Source organism: Zosterops lateralis (genome assembly GCF_965231275.1).
Source record: "Zosterops lateralis genome assembly, chromosome: 1".
Lineage (NCBI taxonomy): Eukaryota > Metazoa > Chordata > Aves > Passeriformes > Zosteropidae > Zosterops > Zosterops lateralis.
Window position 1 is genome coordinate 20,957,253 of NC_139762.1, and position 27,066 is coordinate 20,984,318.

The following is a 27,066-nucleotide window of genomic DNA, read 5'->3' on the forward strand; positions in this document are numbered from 1 at the left end:
CTCCTGTTCCTTGGCCTCTGTCATAATGAAGGATTTTTATGAGGCCTAACTAGCACTCTTTTATTTATTTTTTTTATTTATAGATGAGGAAGCATTTACTTGAAACTTATCCTATACCACAACTGTCATTAAATTACCAGACATGGAGAATACATAGTAATATCATATATACATATATATATATGCATACAGTGTGTATGTGTGTATATTAATATATTTAACAAATAAATTCTTACCAGAGTTTCAAACATTCAATTGGCTTTTCACACAAATATCAAGGGGAAAAAAACCCACAAGGCTGAAATTTGCACAGCTAATCCACTACTATTTCTGGGAGCATTTATATCTCATTTTCAGAAGATAAAACTTTGGGGTATCAACCTAATGATATGAATGGAAGATCTATACACTTTTTAGAGACAGTCTTCCAAAGGCAGGTGCTCAATTGCACATGCAAACTGGGTGCATGTAATGCCTGACAGGTTGTATGCACATGGAAAGCAAATAAACAGACTCCCAGGCACATGATGGCAATCGATTTACCAGAAACACAATGACACATTTTACATCCACGGTCACACGTCTGTGTCAGAACACGCAGATTAGGTGCACACGTCTCAGAAATACTCAATGGAATACCTAATCTGTAGTGTTTACTTGTCAATGTCAACTTTATTTTTAGAATTACTTGAAAATAAATGAGGAAAACCAGCAAGGTTTTCTAAAAGAAAGACTTAGCAACACAGTACAGGATCAGCTTTTGTCTGTCAGTGAGCCAGATGCAAGAAACACACGGTGGTTATGTGAGGCACAATAAAGCACTGAACACAAAACAGCAGGAAAAGTAATTTGCAAGCTTGTATACATACCTAAAACATCTGGAAAGGGAGAGCATTAATGAAGCAAAGAATGGAAAAAGCCAACACAATCAGGTTTTATACAAAGCATACAGCATGAGGTAAGGTTATAACAAGTGTAACATACACAGAAAAAGGTTTGGGTTCTTTTGACAAAGAAATGCAGCAAAAGCACAAAGCTGGTTCAGTTTCTGCAAATGGCATGTGTCCACATAAAAATTTAACTAAGCCAATTGGGGCTGATTTTCAAATGAATAAGATTTAACCATGTACTGTACCTTCTTGGAGAAAAACATTTCTTCAAAATTACAGATTTCTTCTAGGCTTTTAAAGAAATTTGCTCTCTCCTTCAACATCTCACGTGTTAAAATACGTAAAAATATTGACAAGCAAACATTTCTCTTTACATCAAAACAAGCTTAATTAGAGAGTGTCCTGCCTCAAACTGAGACAGAAAGGAATAAGACTGTACTATCCACCTAAATCTTTATGAGCCAGAAACTATTTTTAAAAAGTTCTCGAGAACATTAATTTTATAGTAGATATTCAGTGGCAGCATTGGTTTCCAATAAGTCAAATCCCAAGTCTATTTTTAACTGATTCCATTACAAAAGCAAACTGTCAGTCAATAGGTGTGTACAGCATTATAAGCTGACTGAGACTCTCTTATAATCCTGTAAATCCAGTTCCTCGTGGCTATTCCTGTTTCCGATTATCACATTGTTGGTGTGTGTCTCTTTGAAATTAATACTAGTTTGTCTATTAAATAATTCCAAAGAATGGTGCTCACTTCACGGCTTTCTGTGCTATGTACAACACTGCAGACCTGTACTGGGTGATAAGGTAAGAGTTCTCAAAAAGAGGTACATTTATTTCCCAGAGAAAAATATTCAGTATTGATATATCAAGCACACTACCTTTGTACTACTTTAAGTAATTGATGGAATACTTATGAAAATAATAGTTAAAAAACAACAAACTATTTTCAGAAGTCTAAGAAATAGCCTTCTCTGCTGCAGTTACAACTGCTGCTCACGAACGTGATCATAAGCGAGGGGTAGATCAGTGGCCTGGCTGCATGAGCTACCACTACACAAAGTTTGATGAGTAAAAAAATAGCTTTCCATTGAATCTGGAAGGAAGGCGGGATTTGGGTTGGATAAAGCAGTTCTGGATAGCTATATTTGCTATATATATATATATATATATATATATATTATAGCTATATATTTGCAAAAAGGCACTTTCAAATTATACCAGATCTAGGAATAAACCACATAGGTCTCTGTCCATGTGCCAATGACTGTTTAAGGAGGAGAGAGAAGAGAGCAACTGATCTCCCCACATTGCATAGCTGTGCAGGCAGGAGACCCTTTCAGAGCAAACCAAAACAAATACTATTTTTTCTTAACAACAACAAATTTTTACTGTGACAAATACCAGTGTTAAACACCTAGGCTAGAACTAACTAACTGCAGACAGTCTGGACACAACAAAAAACAACAACAACAACAGCAACAACAATAACAACAACAACAACAACAACAAAATAAAAAACAACAACAACAAAAAAACACACCCAAAAAACCAGCAAAAAATTTAGTGTTTGCTTAAATTGTAGGGTTTTTTCTTCCTTCCCTCTCCCTCATCTCCTCCCAGCCAGCAATTTGGGGAAAAGACCCTATTATTTTCATTTTAAAAAAGGGAAAATGTAGATAGAGAAAAAATTCATTTTCCAGGACTCTGAACATACCTGCAGCAGATAGTAGAAAAGAACTAATGTGATGTGAGTCCTGATTTAATGATGTATCTATAAAACTTGTATTAGTAGAGAATACTATTGGCTGCAAAGCTAATGCTAATGAAATACAAAACGCCAAAACAGCTCTCCTAAACCAAATCTTTTGTGATCTGTATTACAAGAGAGCATATTCAGGAACATATAATATAGTTGTTCCTTTAGGGCTGCTGTCTCATTCAGTATGCAGCTCCATACACTGTCAACTGATAAGAAGTCATTGAATAATTTACGTCCTCTTCATTGTCAAATACGTGTTTCACATCTCATTTAGAACACATGGCTCTAATCTTTCTCTGGAAACAGAATGCATAAAACATTTATGGGCTATTTTATGGAGCTTACTTTGGTGGCGTCTGCAAAAAAAGAGATTTTTCTTTTCCCTTTGAAACATCCCAGTTCGGTGAGAAGCTGGAATTATTTGTATATTCCAAGGAGAAAACTGAATTACAAAGAATAATCATAAATTATGAATAATTCAGTGGGATTAATTTTCAGAAATGTCTGATTCTTCAGAGTAATTACCAGTAGAAATTATATTCAAAATAAAAATCAGGAAATCCTGATTCCTGGGGATTCTTTCCTCCAAACTGGAACATAACCTTGAAGCTACTTTTAGAAGTCAGTACTGAGACTTGGGACATTCCTGATGCTGCTCTGTACTGTCAGTACAGAGTATCAGTATTGATGTGAGAGAAGGAAAAAATTCTTTGAGCTAGGCTGGGAATGAAAAGAATACCTCCCCAGTTAAATGTCTGCAAAGAGTAGAGCCTAAAACAAGAAAACTCCTGGGGAATGAGGATCCACAAGGCTGGTATTTTACAAGGAGCCTGCTTTCCATCCCCCTTCTCCAAATCAGTGCATTACCATGCAACATGCTGATTTTGATGGTATATTCTATTATTTGACAGGTCCAAACCTTGAACTTCTGTTTCAGCTACAATACTCAGTATTTCTACAAAAGATGCTTGAAGCATACAAAGAGCATTGGGAAAAAATAGCCACCTTCATAAAGTCTGTAAATAACTAATCCAGTATTACACAGCAGTTCTGTATCAGAAGCAGCAAAGGCCACTATTGCACTGGGGCAATTGCATTGCATCCAATTCTCCATACTATTTATACATTTTTCAAGAATATTATGGCAGAGGACCTGTAAATATTTGACCAAAGACTGGATCACAGCCTACATAACCTAAAGATACTAAAAGGCTGCACAGTTAGCCTTCTTATTACCATTTCCTAACCTTTATTTTGCACTACTTGAATTTGTAAAACTAATAATATTCGTCTAATAGGATATTTTGTTGACTTATAGCAAATTCATCACACAAATGGAAAAAAAAATCTGCAATATAGTGCAATATTGCCACTTACCTCTTCTACTTTAGGCAATTAATACTGGTGTGTTGTGTAAATACTTTAGCAGTGGTGTGTTGTCACCTACCAGCAGACTACAATAATGTTTTCTGATTCTGACTCTTATTTCTGCCTTGAGGTACATTGCAGTTAGGCAAGGGAACAGGCTGTAACATACCCTGTACTTTTTTTTTCTGCCTTCTGCAAGGGTTTTCCCACTCTTATAAAAGCAGTTACCTTTTCTGACTCCAGCTTATTTTATTTTATCTCAGTTTTCCTTCTGACACTGCTGCCACATCAGTTTCCTCCCTGACTTCCTGTCTGATTTCTGTCCTCCCATGATTTATCCCATGCCTAGAGCAATGACCTGGAGGTGCTTCATCAGTGGGTTTGGCTATCCCAACTCCTTCTCTATAAGTCCAACCTTTTCCAGAATGGATTTTCACTACCTGCCTTTCTGCCTTAGCCTGGCAAGCCACCTGTTCCCCTAGGTGAACATCTTGAAAGTAAACAGCTTTTTATTCCGTTCTCCATAGTGCACAGCAAAGGAGGGATTGCAATTTTAAAGAAGAGCATCTTTTCACCTCAGTTCTGCTCAGCTGCCCTGACTCAGTCTGCTGAGAGCAGGTTCTGCTCAGCATCATTTCTGGACCTTGCCAAGGAAGGATGACTCTTCAAACAATTCAGATGCAAAGCCTGGCATGTGTTAATAGCAGCTTCTAATAATTTGGTCAAGTTTTCTCCTTATTTTCACAAAATTGCCCAGAAACATGTAACTGAAAATTTTTTTGGTTCACTACCAAATTTCAAAACCCTGCTAGATGACTAGAACAATGGAAGTATTACAGCTTCTGAAAGAAAAGGGTTTGAGAATATTTTAGCATATGTAAAAACAATTGTTGCCATAACTTTATGAGAGAATGACCCAGTTGCTCTGGTCAAAGATCTTCAAAGTTATTTTATAAATCAGTTAATTTTTAGAACAATTATACGCAACTGAAAACGTGATATGTAGCAGGAAATCTTAATAATAGGCCTGTTACAAAAACTAGAGACACATCTACCTATCTATCCACATATTTGCATATATACATAACCACTGTCATCTTCTGGGTGTCTCAAACTGATGTTCCGTCAGAATTCCCCTTTTAAATACCTCCATCTAAAAAAAGCACCTTGATACAAAGAAAAAAAGTTGATGCTTTCAAGAGTACGGTTCGACATGAAATAAAGGTATACCAGATTGGGCAGAATTTAGTTTTTATTGATTTTTTTTTTTCCTGTATAGAATTTTGCGATGTTTCACATATATGAGAATATTTTAGCAGGAGGAATGAATGATGCACTTTTATTGCTGCATATATTTGTACAGTATTGCAAAATTGCACAAGCTTTTGCTGATGAGGCTGGAAACTTAATCATCATGATTCTCTTTGTTCCAAGACTAGCTGACCTCCATACTTATTACCGATTTTCAGTCCTACTCAAAATAAGTGACACTTTATCTTTTCATTAGATTATTAAACAGTCTTTGGTGACAAGACTGAAATTCACACAGAAGAATATTCCTATGTGTAAAGATATTAATTATGTTGTTACAATACATTGCATTTTGATATTTGAAAATACTTAAAATAAGACACACTTAGAAGCTACACACTACTTTCAAGCAAAAATTCACAGCCTTCATATAGCTGATAGTGAAGGCTTTACAAAACAAATTTTTGAGAAAGGGAAGTCAAAATTTTTAAGGGGGAGAAGCTTATTCTAAAATGTTTGCCATATTAGGCAAACATTAAATATTCAGCCACAGTTCAGGTGTTGTCGGAATCTTTTTTGTTGCAAAACTGATAAGAACTTATTTAATAGGAACAAATTCCTTGTTCCACAAAATTTACAATTTTTCAAGATGCAATCCTGTGTTTAGGGGAAACCAATCTCTCTCAAAGGTGACTAAGGGGAACCTGCAACTCTGTAAAGGCAGAAACATGACAGGAGTATTCACTTGGGATGTAGCTATTTGGTATTTGATGGAGGACTTGAGCAGGATTTCTTATGGGACTTTTGTCCTGTATCTCAGTCAAGCCTTACACAAGGATGTAGACTCCTGGCAGGACTCATCTTAGAGTCATAGAATGGTTTGTATTGAAAGGGACCTTAAAGATCATCTGGCTCCAGCCCCCTGCCATGGACAAGGAACCTTCCCCTATACTCCTGGTGTCTCTACACACGGAATGCAGCTGTGACAGCAGCAGAGTCCTGGATACAATACATCTCACTCTAGAGAAAAGGAAAAGGCAGTCAGGACTTAAGACTCCAAAATGATCACCCTTTCCTCCTAACTCTAAGGACACCTTGGTATGGGAAGCTCCAGTGCAGCCTCCTGTACTGTAAATGGTTACATTTAATTACAACTTCTCATTTACATTTTTCTCTCTGGGTAATAAATGTTTAATTATTGATACAACTGGACAAGTTTCAGTATAAAAAGACTCAAGTAAGATGACAGATATTTAGGCTATGAATTTAGCTATAACTTTTAAAAACATCTCCTTTTTGGATACTTTCTTTTTTTGTACCATCCTTATGATTAGTTTAAACTGATACAAAAAATTCAAAAAACGTGTACACCAAAAATTTTTCTCAGGCTTCATGGTATTAAGTATCACTACTAGTAATCTTATCAAAAATAATGCATAATATCAATAATATCCATATAATTCCAAGTATTTGAAAACCGTCATTTCTATTTAACCAGAAGAACATGTCTTTAGATTTTTATATGGATGGCCGCCTCTCTCCACTGAGACAAACAGCAAAACATGAAAACTGAGCATAAGCAGAATAAACTAAAATCAGCACTATAGGAAGTTTGCCTGATAGTGATTTAAAAATTATTTCTAGTGCCAGGATTTCTGAATTATTATGGGAACTGTGATTTTCTCACAGCAGAGAGAAGGCTATTTTTAGCTTATAGATATGAAATGAGAGTAGCATACTTCACAGGCAATTCACAGATAGCATCATCACAGGTACTTACCTAGGCTTGATCTCGTGTTGGATCGCTCTATTATCGCATGCTTACTGGGATTATTTAATACTGAGCGTTTGGCAAGCGAGATGTCTGCTGTGACTCGTGTAATTGATATACTGCAAAATAAATACAGCAAAATAGTACTTAACATTCGTTCTCCTTCAGGGATGTGAGGAGAATTCTTGTTTAATACTAGAAGATGGCTAAGACTACACAGGAAAATAAGTTCTCAGCAGCCCAGTTTGCTTCAGCCAATCTGAACAGAGAAAAAACTTTAACTTAATACTGCTACAATAACTACTGATAAGTCATCCTCCTACACGTGCCTGGGGGGAGGGGAGGCAGGAGGAGGTCAGAGATTGCTGCAGAAGATGGGACTTCCCTGGGGTTTCCAGGTCTGGTGAGGGTCTGACATTTCACCAGCACGCCCAGTTGAACAGGCTGGTTTCTCCTTTCCCTGACTTCTTGAACATTACTGAATGTCAACTTGGCTGACTTTACCCATGCCTGTAAGACACGTAGGGATATGCAAAATTAAATGGTAATGGTAAGGCTTATCAGGGAAATTAATCCAGCAATATAATTCTGGGGGGTTTTTTGTTTGTTTCGGTTTGGGGTTTTTTGGCTTTTTTTTATTGTTCAGTTTACTAGCATGTGTTTTTCTAACAGAGTGCAAGAGCTACCTGTAATTTTCCAGAAAGATTTATGCTAGCAATATGCTAGCCACCTAAAAATAGGAACTGTAACTTGGAGAAGCACATACTTGAAAAGTCTAGGTTGACTATCTGGCAGGCATGGTTTTGTGTTTATGAGAAAAGATGAGCCAAGAAAGAAGTGGTAAGTTTCAGTTGTTTGCACTGACTTGCTACATAACCTTCTGCATATTCTTCTTCCTAGGAGAACAGTTACTTTTGATTTGTTTTGCTTTACAGGGTCATAATGCACCCTTAAGTTTGTTTCCAAACTTTCTGGTCTAATGAGGTTTAGAGGTCGCATTTTTCCAGTGCTGAGAGTTAAATCAGACTGATGATATTCCTTTGTTCTTCTGTGTAGGATTTTACTTGCAATTTAAAAGAGGAAATGGATTTGCTAAGAAGTGGGAGGGCTCCTCTCTAGCAAGCACAGTCAGATGCTATTTGTTCATCTGAAATGTAATCCAGTAGGCCATTTCCCAATGAACTCAACACGTGTATGCACTTATCTAAAAAATAGATAACAGAGCCAGAAGTTAATATGAAAAAACAGAATTATGAGCACAAAACTGATTAGTATATATAATTTTGGAAATCTAGGCATGATTTAACTTAAGTTAAAACCACAACCAAAGATTGTGATTTCTGGCACAGCTCCTCACAGAAAGTGCCATTTGTCTTAAATTAAATATGTATACTGGTACAGTTATTAGTTTTCTTTATTTGCTAATGGAAGGACACTCCAAACTTACACAGATTTTTGGTTTTTTGTGTTGATTTGGATTTTTTCCTGCCAGACTTTCTTCCTACAGGCAATGGAAAAATTTTGCCTTTTTAAATGAAATTATGGTATATTGAACAATACTAAATTTATCAGTCTGTTTATCTTTGAAAAATAGTATTTTTCATTTTCAGACTTTATACCATCTTTCTGAGGATATTTTCATGTCTTTGAGAAATGTCACCTCAGAAAGACCAAGTCTGGTATCAGAACAAAGGGTGTGTATGTTCATATTGCAAAACAATTGCAATGAGAGCAGGGCCAGCAGTGTGGCAGCTCAAGGCAGTAGCATGAGTCTGAGATGCTCTGGTACAATTTTGTTCAGGACCTTAAGTAATGATTCCAATTACTACTGAAGTTTAGGATGCTTCAAGTCTGCTACTACAGACAAATTTTAACTGGAGTATTTGTGGATTCACCCCGACACAACTGGTTCTACAACTGGAAATCTGACATGCTTGAAAATACTTAAAGACATAAAGATGCAATAATTTTCTTCTGCTTGCAATAAATGTTTTGTTAACTTCCAATTCTGAAGGTATATTTTCTCAGGTTTGACAATCCTGACTAATAAAAAGAGTGACTACTAAAGTGGCTAGGTATTGACACCATTATTCTGACTGAGAAAATCCACCAGTTTAAACCACAGTGTCTGGTATTTTAAAGAACTGAAGCTATTGACAAAAAACCTCAAAGCCCCCTCTTCAAAGGTTTTACAGCAGCAGGACACACAGAATAGTGTTACGGATGTGTCCACTTCCAAACTAAATAGAACATTCCTTGAAGTTACAGATATTATTATAAGATCTTCCTGTTTTCACATTTTTTCCTCTCAGCATCAACCCATTAGGACCCATTAATCTGGAGCTTGATCCAAAACCAATAGAATCATGTCTGGAGAATGCATCTGATGTCTCTGCTCCATGGGTCTGTGATGTTGGAGTTATAGACCATGGCACTGCTTTTAGAAACAGACTATTATTTGACATCTGTACTACAGTAATGCCTGAAGGCTCAAATACAAATCTCATTGTGTTACAGCCTAGTGTGCTGCAACTACTGAGATCAGAACCCAGTGAGTGCAGCCCTTGTCACCCTTGTCTACTGCCAAGGGTGACCATATTTCAGCAAAGCTGGGGGACTGGCCCAGCCCTTCATCCCAGTCCTTTTGAAACTTCCCACTGCAGAGCCCAGAACTACTGTCAAACTAAGCTCCTATCTTGAGGATCAAAAGTTTAACAGTTCCATATACCAGGTAGTCTGAATCCCATATCACTCTATCCAAGCTGGATGCCAAGTAAGGAAGTAAAGCTGAGGAGGAACCATGGCTCTTGTCAGTTTGCTCAAAAACTGGGAAGCATTGATGAAATATCACTTGAAAAAACACTTAAAATAAGTTTTTAATCTGTAGATAAATATCTAGCAATTTGGAGTGTGAATGTCACAATCATCAAGAACACATCCTTTTTTCCACTCTCAGCAAATATATACCCCAGAACACTTCCCACTGCAACACAGCCTCTGCATGCTTTGTCAAGGAAACTTCCAATCCACACTATAGTCCACTGATCAAGGAATTAGCTGAGATTCCCAATTTTGTCCAATGTTGTTATTTCTTAACCTGGTAGTACCCAAATGGAACCTGAAATATATTTGCATTGCAAAGTACTTACCGCCCTTCGAATCTATGTTTTAAAAAATCAAATAATGCTTTTTGCATCATATCTGTTACCTAGAAGGAAAAAGACCAACAAATTAATAATCACATTGGAAATTAATAATACTTAATGCTAATAATATTATATAATAAAGCTGACAATAAATCTTGCATCCAAACAACAGGATTGGAATGCAATTTATTCTTAACCTCAATTCTAACATGAAGTAAAATACAAATAAGCAGCTATTGAGTAGGAGTAAAAACTGTCTGATGTTTGCCTATGTTATAAATTATCAAATACAAATGAAGGACAGTAATTTGTCAAAAATGAAACTATTTACAACAACCAATTACCTCATATCCCTTCAGAGAAGGCCCCACTAAAACTACTGGTCGCATAGAAGGCACTACATCATAGGGCGGGATGTGCTCTGTCTGCAAAACAGAAAAAGTTTTCAGCATCACAGCACCCAGAGAAAGTGTTATACACTCTTTACAGTATTAGGAACTCTGAATTTCCAGTAATGTCACAGGAATTTCAGATTCATTAACTTTTCCCAGAAAGTGGTAGCATAACATAAGGACATAAGAGGTCAAGGGATTTATTTTGAAAAAAACTTTTTATTGACTTTAGGGTTTCCTGTTTTTGTATTTACCTGGATAGTTAAAAACTCTTATTCTTGCACATTTCCCACTGCATAATTCCTAACTGGTAAATTAAAAAGGTTATTTCCAACAACTAATAAATTGAAATGGCAAATTCTACAGCTGTGACATCTGTTTTCAACATAGATTTTATATAGGAAATTGTAAAAGATAAAAATAGAAAAAAAAGCAGATGAGAAAAGCAAAATGTATCTTTTTTTTAATGTTCAGATCTGCCCACTGCTTAAAAAAAACATTGTGACATCACTGCAAATTCCCATGGCAGCACTCAGTCTGACGTCCACATTTGCACCCACAATTCAATTACAAATTAAATCAAAATAATGACTGATCAAGTTAGTATTTCTAGAAAATTATCATAAGCAGAGCTTGGGATAGCATCTCTTCCACTTTGGGAAGTTCTTGTCATCACTCAAGCATGAATTCTGGTAGTACCAGATTTACCGAAATACTAACTGATGTATCATGCACAATTTCTAAAAAGGTATTCTAACATACAAAAATAAAAAGATTGCCTCCTTTTAAGGATTGGAGAAGATTTATATTGTTATCACAATACAATATAATAAAATTAAATTGTTGAGTTTGCTATTTTTTCTTCTTTAGTAAGTGGCTGTTCAATATATATGACCATGAAAGGGGTCTTTTCAGAAAGAGTTTTTTGTTCATAAGGAAGGTTTTGGTTTCTCTTTGTCTTTGGAAAAAAAGACTGAAATCCAAACCCAGAAATGTGTGGGTGTTACAGAAAAAGAAATGCCAGATCTATTTTTCAAATGCTTACATAGTACAAATACATCAGTCAAGATCACAGGATACAGACACTGTTCATTGTTCTAGAACTCAATGTATCCCAAGGTATTTCGCAATAACATTAAAATAAGTATATACATTCCAAAACACAAACCCACAAAGACAGACATTTATACAGAGACAGCACACAATGCTACACAAGCAGCAGTCTAAAGCAGTCTAAAACACAGAAAACATTTTTGTGAATGTCCCTCAGTGTAATTTATTGTTTGTTACCTGTAGTTTCACAAGATAATTAATAACATGAGAATGAATATCAGCGCCCAAGGCATCATAAGCATGTGAAATCAATTTATTTTTCACAGTACAGAATCTGACTCAACGTGTTTCAAAGCAAACCCCTGCAATTAGGCTGGGCCTGTATCCAAAAGCAGTCCTCCAGTCTGATAAGCATATTAGAGATGGATTAGAAGAAAAATTCATTACAGTTTTGCAAGTGCTTTTAGCATGAGTGCCCTGATGCAACAGATCTTTGTCTTAATGTGGCTGACTTAACCAAAGGCATTCATGCTAGAAGTTAACTAGCTATTTGACAATAAGGGCAAGCACAGAAATTATCTTATTTGATGGAATATGGGGTGTTTTTAAAATCTGTTCTGTTGCAATGGGCATTTTTTTCCTAATCTTTACAGCTTGAAATAATGAAGCTGTCAGCAGAAAATTGAGTAGAAGTTATCTAATGGAAGTATTAAAAGTTCTTAATTTAGCAGTAGAGAATCTAATATTTTCTAAGAGACCGACACTGAACTATACAGCTTTCATTGCAGATTCAAGTTCAAATACGAACTCAGAATAAAACCTGGCAGATTTGACCATTTGGCTTTTACTCAGTGGTTTGATTATGTAGATTACTTTGCGATGGCCATCCAGTATGTACTGTAAATGTCACTATTACCAACCCCACTAGCACTAGTAATGATTCTGATACGGAAGAAAAGAGACACCACAGAGTAAAAGACGTAACCCTCATCCAGGTCTAAGGTGGTTCATCTAGAAGCTGCATCTTTGAAAGATGCTTATGCAGAAAGCATTAATACATGTCAACACATATTATTCTTCCTTATAATTTTTATACAATTAAAAATATGATTAAGTAAGAAATTACTCAGAAGTAAGAACCCATTGTTGATTTCCACACCAGGCTTAACAGACCAACCTGAAGCCAATAGCAGTGACTTTGGAAATGAGAAGAATTCAATACTATGTAAAAGAGTTCAAGAAAAGAGAGACAGAAACTAAGATCTATTTATTAAACACAAGAGCATCCTCAGTAGGGACGACAATGTCACTTGGCACTGTTTAAGCACTATAAAAGTCTGTCATTACCTGCAGATTTAAGTGAGTAGTTAAAACCAAATGAATGAGAGCTATGAAGACTAAAGATTTTAAAACAAAAATGTCAAAATGCAGTATTTCACTACACAGTTCGGCTGCTACCTAATGTCTTGCTAACTTATGCCAGCAAAGGTCGTAGAAACATATTGCAGCTTTTCACAACAGGATGCCAATTGCATAATTCTGTAGTTATCTGGGTTATCTATGGAGAGACATCGGCTCTCCTGGGAACCACCAGTACCATTTCCAATAGCTGAGATACTAAAAAAGTCTCACTGATGGATGGCAAGAACATTTGGCTGATAATTTATACATGACAACAGAAAAAAACCTTGAAGTAAACTGTCAAAACAAGTCTGAGGTTTTCCACTGGTCCTGTGCACTTGCAGACTTTGCACCTAGTGAATTCAAAGCTTAAGTACAGACTAAAGTAAAAATACAATGAATTTGCAATTTGTTTCCTAAGTCCAATCTGTGTATCTGATAGAGTCCAATAATGATTTCAACAGACTGAGTAATAAAGAAAAAAAAAAAAAAAAACTTGAGAAAGATATAGAAAGAATAAGCATGCACTGGAGAGGTGCATTACAATGCTAGAAATAATTTTCTCAAACATTTAGAAGGCCTTCTAAGTGTGTCCTATTATTCCATCAAAAAGGATAAGTAAGTAGCATAGTTTCATAGACACACTGAACTTTTGCCTGTTTTCCTGTAATGAATCCACTATCAGCTCAACACATCTCTTCATCCTTAACTCTAGAACAGCTGCATTGTTAATCTGGATTCATAATGCTAATGATGCCAGTGGCAGGATAAACACAGGCGATGTTGATATAAACTTACCGATTTCTGCTTCTGCTTAGCTACAGCAGCATGGAAAAGAAACAAAGAACAACAAAGCATGCATGTTATTGGCTTGTCAAAGGACACAGACAGTTAACAGGACTAGAAATGCGACGCAGTGCAGGTGAGCAGGTGGACAGATGGGAGCTTGGAAGTCGGTGTTACCTTCTTAAAGAAGGGCATTCTTTTCTCTTTGGAGTGGGGTGATGTTACACTGTTTGCACTGGGTTTAGGGGAGCGATGGTTTGCTGGAATATCATTTTCTTCTGCATCTAAGCCAGTGGCATCTATGTCTACAGCTATATACAGACAAACAATTCAGAATTATCAGATGACAGGGAAAGTAAAGATAGGTTAAAAAGGAAATTACAGGTAAAGAGAAATAAAACTGTCCAGAGTAATAAATGAATAAATAAATAAATAAATAAGTCAACCATGAGAAAAAAAACCACAATAAAACAAAAGGAAAAATTTAAAGATGCTGTACATTAGGATTAGAAGACAGAAGGCAATCTGTAACAGCTAATGTAACATTAACAAAATAGACCAATGGCCAAGTTTGTTCTTGTTACACCAGTGTAAATCCAAAGTATTCACTGGAATATATAAGATTTTCACCAATGTAAACAACAGAACTTGGTCAACAACATTTGAATTATTTTATAGCAATGAACACTAATTGAAACTGGATATCAGTTGAAATTTGAAATGTCACTACTGTGTCTATGGGAAATGAAGGAATAGAAGAAAAATAATTTTTGATGACAAAACCAGCCAGACAGTGGTACAATGTTATCTACATTAATCTTAGGATGAACTACAATTGGCATTTTTAATCTCTTTAAATAAAAATGCATCATACTCATAAGATGTATTTATTAGGAATAAGTAAACACAGATCTACTAATAGCGAAAACTAAAAAGAATGGATAGCAGAAGAAAGGAAATTTATCCCAGCTTGGCTCAGAGACATGGATCCTATGTAAAGAGCGAGGACGAAGGCAGGGTAAAATGGAAGTGAATATCGTTACTGTTCAATCTCTACCTCAAAAGAATATATAAAAAAATGTTTATACCATAACCACAAATTAATTACCACTTCTAGCAAGTAATAACAATTTCAACAGGAATCCTCACAGACTCAGTAATAAATACACTCTCAAAACGTAAAGTCATATTATCTGAAATGCTGAGTAGAACAGATACCTGCCAACTACATCTAAAACAAAACCAAACCAAACAAAACCTTTGTTTACAACAATCAATCCTGATCTTAATTAGTGATTTAAACTTGTTTTCAGAAAACAAGTAGATGCACAAAAATGAACCACAAACATGTGTACAACATCACCCTCGTGTGTGAAGATCTTACCCACCTCTCCACTCCCTCTGGGAACACACGCTTCTTTTGCCATGCCATTATGTCGAACTGAATCTAACCCTAAATAGATCTGTAAGCAAAATTGTTTGTATTGACTTTATCCAAACCCTTAATTAATCATTGCAAACTATTATGAAACCATCTTAGTGACCTGATTTCATCTGATTCATGACTGGGACAACTAATACAGTGGCATGGGCTATTAAATTATGTAACAAATAAATATTTCTGTCAAGCCTACGTGCAGCTACTGATGTAAGAGACACTTGGGGCAGCAATCTCTTTTGTTTGCATAAAGTATATTTTCCCATCTGAATTATATGCATATCTAATGTCTTGATTCCTGACATTCCCTGAGTTACTGTGCCTTTGAGTCTGCCCTTCCCAGGAAAAACCCACTGAGTAGATCCGCACCCTGTTTCTATAATCCTGCTCCTAAAAACAGCCATCATATAACATTTTCCTCTAGCAACACTGTACTGTCTTCCTCTTCATAAGTATAAAAAGAACATATTATCTTTTCTTGAATACAGGCCAGCACAGATGCTGTAAAGCACTCACAAGACGACAAATTAAAACTCGTTTGGTTCTATGTTCAACCAAAATTGTCAGTAAAGAAAAATCAGTTACCTTAAGTTTTTCCTGTAAGAAAGAAATGCAGAATTCAATCAGCTAGTTACCAATATATCCTTTTTTCATTCTCAGTCTTCACACTATGGAACATCTCCTGTGACAGCTCTTTTACTGTTAACTATCTTTGTTGATTGGGGTCTTTTCAGTCACTTTCAGCATTATTCTTTCCCAGTTTGGTGGCCCAACAGGACTGTATGGATTGTTTGCTATATCAATATTGATTATTTAAATGGATATGTGCCTCTCTTTCATTTGTTTTTCACTGGGTCTTCATCTTGTTTGTCAGTTTGTTATGTTTTGGTTTTTCTGTGGCACTATTTTATATTGAAAAAACTCATCCCTGACTCAAATTAAAAAAATGAAATTAACTTATTCAGTTAGTATTCTTCAACTTATTAAATAACGATGTATTTGCAATTGATTATACTTTCACAGAAAGGAGGTGTTGGAATAATCATTGAATTGTGCTTTGAAGTCACTTGAATTCTTGTTTTAGTCAGAAACTATGTCTCTTTCCCCTTTCTTAGGATGTCTTAAACAAAAAATTATTGTAGACTCAAAATCTTGCAATCACAGAATAAGCTAACTTGCACTATCCATACATATTTTCCAAATCTCCACTGTAACTGAATAAACTTTAACATATTTCCTTCTTTCTCCAGAAAACCATGTTTCTTGAAAGACAGCATCTGAAGAAAAGACTTAATGAAATGATGAATGTAAGGAAAATTAGAGGATGGGCAGCCATCAGACAGCTGGTAGTCTAGGTGATATCTGTGCTCCTAACTCTTGTTCTGTGCAACATTCTGGAAATATATGTATTGATCTTCAAGTATTCTTTTGATAGCAATATTACAGCATTTCAGATGCTCTAATTATAAAATTACAACATAGGTCCAGGGACAATTTTACTACAAAAATGTAGTTGTTGAAAAAGCTGGCCTTAACAATAAACACATCAGTTTAAAATCACCAGAAAATAAAAGATTAAGGTGTGTTCTATACACTTATTAAAGACATGTATTAGTAAACTAATACAATATTTTCAAAATAAAAGAGAAGTTAAACTGAGGTGGAATTTTTATAAACAAATTGCAATTGTAATAAAGTTGGTGGTTACTAACAAATCCATGGCTTCACAAGACATATATATTTTTCAATTAATTGAACCAAATGAAGCCACTACCAAAACATGATTTAATTTCTCTGTCTCCCTTTTAAATGACCAAGTAAATACTTTAAATTATTCAGGCTCATTTTAAGATGCCTGCTCTATAGACCAGACTCCATATAAATGAATATAATTGGAAGATCCATGTCTTTGCCCTAGTATACAAGGCACTAGCAAAACTCATTAATAATTTCTGTTTTCAGCTTTTTACAATGTACACGAGAAGATAAAACATTCAGCAACACAGCAGCTGAATTCAATATAATTTTTTTTTTTTTGGTCTTCTGCTGTGCTTTTTTTATGGAGATAACACCAGCATCCTCTATCAACTTGCCATGTATTTGCTTCATATCACTTGAATCCAACCTAACAAATTAAATCTGTATGTTGATGCTCTAAGTACAAAATAGTATTTTTGAAAAATTTTTCAAAGGCAAAAATACCCAGTATCCTAGAAATACATGAAGCACATCTTCATGATCAGAATTGTGAAACTAAATGTTCCTGATGTTTTAAAATAATGCCTTTCTTGATGCTACTGCAGAAACCTCTCAGGAACTTCTTTTTATTGCTGCATTTTTTCCAGTACAAGAAAGTATTTATTGTTCAGTAGGAGTGCTCAGACCAGACCAAACCTTCCAATATCATACTGTAATGTAGTCTCACACATCTATTATGTTTTTGCTACAAAACTCTGTAATAAAAGCAAAGAGGGAATTTGTACATTAACAGCCCTGAACTTGCTGGCATTGACTCCATTACTTCAAACCACCCTAAACCAGCTTTATCTGGTAACACATCACATGGGTTTTACATATGAAGAATGAGGAATAAGAAGAAGATGTCTAAAGGTATATGAATTTTAACAGGTTCATGAGTCTCTTCACTGAAGAGTTCACAACCTACTCACCAGATGATGGAGGCGTCGATTTTCTGGAACTAGGAACGATGTCACCCAAACTGGATGAAGAGTTTCCTCCTGATTTACTGGAGTAAAGTAATAAATTAGTTTGAAGTTCTGTAGCCTTCTCAATATTTAATCTAGTTTATTTATAATCTGCTTTCTAAATGAGGTGCTAGCTGTGAGACAAACAGTATTTCTGGCAGTGGTATAAAATATACATCTCACACAAAATGTGCACATATTTTGAGACCCGAGGAACTGCAAACATCAATCATACTTCCTGTGCTTCTGTGCATTTCATTCTGCTGCTCTCACTTCCTCACGATCTTAATGCAATTCAGTAATTAATATGGCTACTGGTATACGTTAATTAATATTACTGCCCATTAAGAAGAGTAATTCTGAAGCCAGGGAGCATATCTGTTTTCTTTAGCTGAGGAGTTATTGATAAATTTCTAATGAAGATGAGATGGTGTCTACCATCTTTTCAATTTAATAATGTACTAATTCTTTTGCTTTCTCAATGCAATGCAGAACTTAAGAAAAAAAGGTCAAACAAAGTTAAAGCTTTTGGTTTAACACAGTTTAAGGTTTTGTCAAATTCTGCTTTGTGAAAACCTATTCAAGTTATGAAAATGAAATAAGAGTTCTAGTCCTTTTTAGTTCAGTTACCATAATGAGAAAAGCTCTGAAAAGAATGTAAGAAAGGTTACTTCACTCTTCAAATAATTCATGTGATAGTACTAGTTTCCACTTTCTCTATCTTAAAATATTAATAAGCACTAAGTTAATGCATTTGTGGTGTAGGACAACACTATCTTCAGTGAGAATTTCTGGAGAACAGAAGTCTCTATGATTTGGAAAGGAACCGAATCACTGGGACAGATCTGGCTGTCCCAGAAGTGTCACTAGAGGAATAAGGAATCCAGCATCCTTCTGCTGAGGACAGCACACTCATGGGAAAGGCATTTCACAGCTGGTGAATGCAGCTGAGCACTGCACAATCACAGTGTCCTACTCTAGAAATGCTTTACAAACACTGCTGCCCTTCCTCTGGTGACAAGAAAGCATTTCTGGCTTCGTGAATGGTTCCTAACTCAATTCCTTGTCCATCCCACACAAATACACTGTGAATATTTGTTTCCTTTATACTCAAAAGGAAACAAGTGACATTTGCTTCCACAGGTATTACTAGAAAACTATTCAGAATTCAACACTAAAGATGACATTATTCTTTCTTGCAGTATTGTTCAGAATATGTAGAAACAGTCCCTATTCTTATGCAATGATGGCTGCAGTCAGAGATAACAAATGACTTGACATGAAACTTCCATCATAAAATGTAGTTCTCTTAAAAGCTGTATTTGTAAACAATGAATTTGACTAGACTATTTTTTCCCGACAGGCTACTAACAGGCACTGGCTTTGACTTACAAGTAAATTCATCTTAACATTTTCTGTATTTTCTAAAATGAGCTCTAAATATGTTTAGAAATAGCAAGATCATCAAAACAAGTAAAAAATGCTACAGAATAAATTCTGTAAATAAATAAATAAAAATCAATTTTTAGTCAAAAATTTACTAGCACATAGTAAATGTACTTACTGCAATGTATATTAGTAACTATTTTATGAAAAAAATAAAGAAACAATTTCAGTTGTAGGCCACTACAGATCACCAATCTAAATATCTACTTTTTCTCCCAAACAGCAGTGACACTAATAAGCTTATTAATTAACAATATATACAATAATGTTATATATTATGTAATAATATAATGAACTATATATTAATTTCTTCATTGATTAAAAATGTTTGTAGCTGCTGTTAACAATAATTAAGCATATATATGAATGATACACACCATCGATTTCCAAGTTGTGTCACAGACAATGTTGCTATTATTAATGATTTTTTGTTATTACCTGGAGTAGAATTTTCCTTGTTTTGCCTTTTGTTCATGCTGCAGCCTCATGTTTTCTAGTTTGACTGGGCTTGGTATGAATCCTATTTCACAGCCTTCTTTTACCAATCGTCCTATCCACCAGTCATTATTAAATTTCTACAGATTAAAAAAAAAAACAAACAACAAACAAAAACCAACATACTAAGAAATTACTGTATCTGGGATAACTTTGTTATTAGTTTTAATTTGCAGCTATGCTATTTTTTGTAATTTTTCCCTGCAGTTAATGACTTTGAGATGTTATTATGGCAATGAAGAATTGCAGTAATATTCAGAAATACATTAAAAAATTATTCATTTCAAATTATGAAAATCCACAGTCCTTAAGTGGAAACTTTCCTGCACAGACTTCATGTTTCTCCCTGCTTTTTATTTCTACTCATTTCACCATCTTTATTTTTTCTTGCTTCACAGTCTTCGCCTCTCATACACGAGAGTTGCTTTTGTTCTTCTTTCACAATTCTCCTTGGCTGACACCAGAGACTGGATCTACTCTCACCTACTGCTACAATTTCGATAGCTCTGTAATAATCTGGTTTTCTTATTCCATTTTATTCAGTTCTCTGTTTAAATTTAAAAATACTACTTCTCAAATTCCCCCACTTTTCACTAAAATCTTCTGAAATGTGACTGAATTTGGCTGCCTTTATATACCCTAGTTCAGACAGCTCATGTGATCTGCATCTTAAACTTACTATGATAGATCCACAAGGAACGGGTATCTTCGGATAACTAAAATAACCTAACAATTATACAAGTCCATCAGATAGCCCAATTAACTGAATTTCAGCTCTGTTAAATATGAGAGATTGACTACTCTAATTCAACACCTTTGTTCATACACAACCCCCCACCATTTGCAAGGGAGATTGGTTTTGCAGAGGTCTCTATACTGCAGAACTATTTTTGCTTTTTCCATTCTTATTTATTCACCATTTTTGAAGGAGAATAGGTCACTCATGTATGGGCCCCACACATAGTACTTTTGGTGTTCCATTGGAATAACTACCATCAAATAAGATTTTTGGTTAATTTGGAATATTTATGAAACTTTAAGAGAACATCTGAATGTAAAGAAGGTGGCTTTCTTGAATCTGAAGGTATTAATGTAGATATTACAGTGCATATTTAATTATATAATAACTAGCTTTAACAAGTATACAGTTAGGAATAAAAGATGTAAAACATGTGGGCTCCCCTAAAAAGAAATTACTTTTACCATCATTGACGGATCACTGACACACAACCTACATTGCAGTATTATCTTTCACTTTGGCAACTATAGAAATCTTGTGGTGCTTGATACCAAGTGTAAGACATTCCAGCTAACAAAAAATAGAGATTAAAGTAAAAGCACTTTTAAGCTTATAAAACATAAGGAGATCTATAATATTCATCCAATGGGATGCCTTTATGAGTAAGAATACCAGCATTTCATAGGGAGCTTCTCTGGAATAACAGTTTCTCAAAACTGTATTAGACCGAAATGTATTATTAAAATTATAACCTTTCATTACAAAAGGCTAACTAAATCATTAACTTGGTAAAAGGAAGAGGCAGATAATTAAAAACCACCATTAAATTAAGATCTGAACAGCCACTATTTTTGTCCTACAGTACAACAGATTACCATGAAACAATATTAATTTTATTAGAAGCAATAGAAATCCTAAATCCATATGAATTTCTTCTTCGTAAAGAAATAAAAGCATATGGAATACACTTCTTCAAGGTCTCAAAGATGCTGTGTCAGTATATGAAGGGTATAAGATACTTTTTAAAGTGACTAATACCACACATAATACTTTCTAATTTAATTTTTTTTTTTTTTTTTTGAAATCTTGGTAGAGAGGTGTCTACCTCTAAAGGTGCTGTCTAGGATGAGAGATTTTCTGTAATTCACCTGTGTTGGGAGTGCCAAGGGAAACACAAAAATTAATTAAACACAGAGCAAAATTATGACCATGCATTAAAGCCTCAAACGATTCATAAGTTACTATGATGCAGCAGTTTCTTAATGCAGGAAGGAATTCGTCATCCTTATGTGTACTGAGTTTTAATGAATGTAACCTAATAATGAAGACAAATTTCCCTCATACTCAATCACTGCAGTACTTTTTATCACTGTCCATGTACATTTTGAACTGAGGTTTTTCTTGTTTGAACCCTCTCAAGAGCACAAATTGGTGAACAGCCCTTGCAGACAAGAAGAGGACAGCACTAGTGCAGTCTGGCATCGTTATGCAGGCAGAAGCCACTGGAGATTAACTTAGCTTTCTTTATTTCTAGCAACAAGTTAGGTACAAAATAAATAAGCAACACTTCATTTTATAGTCTAATATGTTTTTTTTCTTTAATCTGCATAAATAATTAAAAGTTTTGACAATTCAGATCCCCCAGCATTAACTGTAGGGAGCACCAAAAATACTGAAGGAGCAATACCTGGTGGGATACAGAGCCCTGGAGGATGAGCACTGAAGAAAGAGGCGGAGGATGTGGCTATGCAGGCAAGAGCTGGGCCTGGAGCATCCACTGAAGGAGCTTCAAACCCACCCAGACACAACAGCTGCTGCCAAATGCAGGCCAAGAGTCTAAGTCCAAGTTTGACTCTTCCTGGATCCCTTCCCATCTCGCCATTCCAGCAGGGCAGGTGGGCTGATCCCAGAGTCCCATCTCAACCCATCTCTGGACTAGCTCCAGCAGACAACCATCTCTCCTTGACAACTTACAGAGAAAACCAGGTGTTTTTAAAGGTAATCGGCACAGAATACCTCTTCTATTACACCCAGGGTTGCAAGAACATTTTAATCTATTTTTCCACCCCTCAGTGCTACAGGCAGCCACAGACAATGTAAGAACTCAACAGAGCTAAACTTCCTTTTAAGACATTTTGGAGACATGGAAAAGTTCAGGAGACTTTTACTTCCAGATTTTCTCCCACATATATATATCTGAGACCAAGTTGTGCTGTGAAGAAATAAAAACTTTTAACAGAAAACTGCTAACCCTGTGTATCTGGTTTATATGGAAACACTTGATGTAAAATCTGAGATTACCACTTAATTTGAAGAGCAGATGGAATAGATAACTATACAAAGCCATTTGATCTAACCAAACTGAGCCATATTTTCCAGTGCTTCAAGACTCAGTGCAGAAGGCTGATCATTTTCTCTTGCCAGGACACTGTGCCTGCTCATCTCTCCTTTTGTCACAAGACAGAGCAGAGCAATTCTTTCACACTGTTATCAGTCAGAAAGCATATTTCCTTCACCATATACAGTCTGAATCAAAATTACTCTCTTTTTGTGTGTTTAATATATATGAAAAATTATGATCATTAGCCAAGTCTGTTTCTTGTGTTTCTTCAGTCTTTGTCCAGTGTATTTCTGTCTCTGTATTAGGAATGTTTCTTTCTTCTGCAAAGCACCTGCACTAGCAGAATCACAGTGCATCACCAATAGTCTAAAATGAGGCAAAGACATAATTTCAAATACATGGCTAGGTTGCTCTCAACCTTAAATTAACTTTCTAGTTATTTTCCTATAAATTTCCATATCCAGATGGGTCATTTTGAGATAAACCATAATGGAATATAACCAAAAGCTAGGAAACCTTTTTAAATGAAGGAGTCATTCAAAAGGGAGCAGCAGGTTACAGAGGAGGGCTTGCATGTGAAAGCTACCAAGTTATTTGTTTGGGAGTGTCTTGCAAGTAGCAGAGAAAAAAAATTACTTTAGGTGTTTGAAACTGTAAAAATTTAAAATTGTCAAAAACAAACTACAGGAAAAGAAAACCAATGCAGCAAATGTAAAACTCATTTATTGACAGTTGCAATTATCTTGAAACATCGTTCCAGTTCTTCAACATGTAACTGCTAACTAAATATTGTCTGTTCCAGGTAAATAGCTTCAGAAAAAAAAAAAAAACAGGAGATCTGAGGATGTTGGGGTTAAGTGAGATGCAGTCACACAAATGAAAGGGAAGAAACCCTTGGCTGCTGAATCACAACAAAGCCTAAGTACCAGATTAGAAAAAACCCCATAAATATTTCCTCTTTGAAAAGTCAGACTTAGGCATTTAAACTCATAAATAAGTTATTTTTACTACAGAAAAAAATACTTGCTTTCTGAACTTCATTAATTTGATTGTAAGAAATTTGTGCTATTGCTTCTACAAGAATGGCATTTAAAATAACATTCAATGCCTTATACACTGTTACCTTCTTTAACATTTGTAAAATGCTTTGACAATGCCAAGTGTTTATCAACATTGCAAAATAGTAGCACAATTACTCAAGTATTCCCTTAAAGAGTGATTCACTTTTCTGGTTTGACTTACTTCTTTAACGTGAAGAAAATCTTTAGCCTCAAATGAGATGGCCATGCCTGGGACTGGGACATCATCTTCGTGAGCTGCACTGTACCCGACATTTGTCCGAACTGCAAATGCAACAGGTTTTGACTGCAAAATAAAAGGTGAACATTATGAATGCAAACATATACATATACATATGCACAAACATATACATGGGAGATGATTTCTGTATGTTTATGTTTTAAAATCACAAAAATTACAAAGAACTCTCCATGCATCCATGCAAAACATAATGAAGACTAGTTTTTACTGACATTAGTTATTAATATCAGCACATTTCATAGAATACAGATTTTTAGTAGGTAACAGAGCTTTGAATTAATTTTAGGTAAGTCAAATCGGTAATTAGTAATCACAATCCACAATTGTGCCAATTATATTGGCAATCCATATCATATTGTCAGCTTGCAGTTCCGCAAGTTCTGTGTTTGAGGGCTGCCACAAGAGGTAGGTTTTCAAGAGCTACAAAACCTAAGCTCCACAGACAATGGGCTGCAAAAGGCATTGCAAGGGGAGCACGGCACTGCACCAACATTGCTGCTTCCACATCATTCTCGTCTGGACACCTATGTGGTAGTCACCTCAGGAACCTTCTAAGGCTGCTACAACTGTAGCCCTCACAGCCTCAGCCCCCAGGAAGTGTTAGGGGAAATTGCAAATTTGGAGAAGAGGTGCCAGCAGTTGCCAGTGACTTGCCCTAAGCAAACCATCTCACTGCACTCTGGGAGCAGAGCAATGTGCCTTGAGATCATTATGTCATTACCAAACACTAGCCACAGAGATATCTCTTAATTTCCCTAATTCTTTCTTATGCTGCTAGCTGACATCAGTGAGTTAGACGATTTTCCCAAGTTTTATTTTCAAGGAGCAGTTGCCAGAAGAGTCACACAGAAATCCCACAACTATACAGCTTCTCCTTACCAGCACCACCAGTGTTGAACACCTCTCTGCACAGGTATGGTTATAGAAGGTGCCATCCAGCACGGCCCAGACTACAGCTACCAAGGGCTTCCTCTTCTCAAAGGTACAACCATTTTACAGGAGAACAGCATTTTTTCTGCTTTATTCTAGGCTACACAACAGCTTGAGTTTGCTCTACCCACAGAGTTTATCACACAGTATATCCCCAGGACCCACCACTGCCCTACCCCAGGCTGAACCCACTCGGTCATAACCAGACAAACTGACAGAAAGGCATCCTGATATGATTATGTATTCGTGATTACATTTCGGAAACGGGGCATTTTTGAGAACAATCACCCACAACTAAAATTTGGTGATTTCTGCACATCAATTAAAAAATCTTGCAGTGTTGATACAAAGGAAATGTCCACTTCCTAACAGCTCAAACTTGTATCTTAATGATCTCCTCTATAATTTTCTCAATGTTACTTCCAATATTACTTCCACCCTACCAAACTATTACAGAACTAGTCATGCCACAAAAAAAGGAGTCATACAGACTCTGGATTCAGTGATATCATTAATCTTCCTTAAAAATAAAAGATACCATAAATTACTGTGTTTAAATATTAATACAAAACCTCAAAACTCTCCTGAACCTAAAAATTACAGACTAACAGAGTTGATGGTCTCTATGCTATTACTAATTTCAACACTCCAAATACAGATATGAATAAGCATTGAAATGTCAAATCTCCTAAGTAATACTTACCATCAAATAGTAAATAATCAGATAAATCATTCCCTATTATTAAGAATGATCATTTTGTAAGGCACAGTGACCTGTCACTTTAGAAATATATCTCAGAACAGGAATGGATCTATTAAGGAACAATCCATGCCAAACATTGATAGGAGGGATAGTATGCTTGCTTATTCATTCTCACATTGCTATATCCTCTAGCAAATATTTAAAAAATTGCTTAACCACTGTGACTTACTCCTAAAAGTAACAGTGGATGAAAGACTTTAGGTTGACTAAAAGACTAAAATATTGGCAGCATTGCAACAGACACCTCCAGGAAGTTAAAGTCCTTGACATACTTCTTAGAAGTGATCTAAAATTTCCTGTTAGAAGACAACACCTGACTACTTAAGAAAAAGAATACAATGGAAACTACTCCAGAACTGTCTTAACATGAAAGAAAAGTAGCAGGTGAATGTTCTCTGTCATTTTCTGCTGTTTAAAACAAACAAATGAACAATCAAAAAAGTAAAACTGAGCAGAAAAACAAAGCAAAACATTGAGTTACAGATACTCACAGAAATGGTATGTCCCATTTTAGATACTTGTCACACTGGTAGAAAGGGAGACTAAATTATCATGGGATTAGACTACAATAATTAATTTAATTGAATATGTAAAACTAATTAGTTTATAGAAGTTAGATGCTAACCTTTTTACATAAATAAGTAATTCTGAAAGTTTCATAGCACTATCAGATAAGGTACTTTTCCTAAACTACATTGTCTTGAACTGAAAAAGCCCAGTTGTTATGTAATTAGGGTCTTATTTAAAAAAAAAAAAAATTGACACATGCGTATGTATATTTGAAAATGTATCTAGCATTTTCTTATATACCCTGCAGTTCTAAAATAAGACTGGGTCAAAACACTTAAGCACTTGCTGTTCATTCTATAAATCTCCATGAAAATGGCAGTGTTGCACTCAGTTAATCCACAGACTGGACTACAGGGACAGATGCTTCCAGATGTTAAACAGTTTAACATGTCCTGTCTCTCCAGAGAAACAAAGTAGCCTAGAAAAGTTTATTTATCTTCAAAATGAACACTTCCATCTTGTTTTTCTTTCCTTCTCCTGTAAAAGCACAACATTC

The 27,066-nt window shown here is 35.5% G+C and overlaps 1 protein-coding gene across 4 annotated transcripts in view; it reads right to left on the reverse strand.

Annotated features, from left to right (window-relative positions):
• The window catches only part of CACNB2 (calcium voltage-gated channel auxiliary subunit beta 2), a 247,294-nt gene that overhangs the window by 21,487 nt on the left and 198,741 nt on the right, over window positions 1–27,066 (reverse strand). For all 4 annotated transcript variants that reach the window (XM_083857666.1, XM_083857665.1, XM_083857667.1 and 1 more), the window contains 7 exons: window positions 24,230–24,352; window positions 19,851–19,987; window positions 17,931–18,007; window positions 14,001–14,134; window positions 10,536–10,616; window positions 10,195–10,253; window positions 7,055–7,164 (listed from right to left, as the gene is read on the reverse strand). In XM_083857666.1, the coding sequence (XP_083713792.1) occupies window positions 7,055–7,164; window positions 10,195–10,253; window positions 10,536–10,616; window positions 14,001–14,134; window positions 17,931–18,007; window positions 19,851–19,987; window positions 24,230–24,352 (721 nt within the window). The remainder of the gene's footprint in view (window positions 1–7,054; window positions 7,165–10,194; window positions 10,254–10,535; window positions 10,617–14,000; window positions 14,135–17,930; window positions 18,008–19,850; window positions 19,988–24,229; window positions 24,353–27,066) is intronic.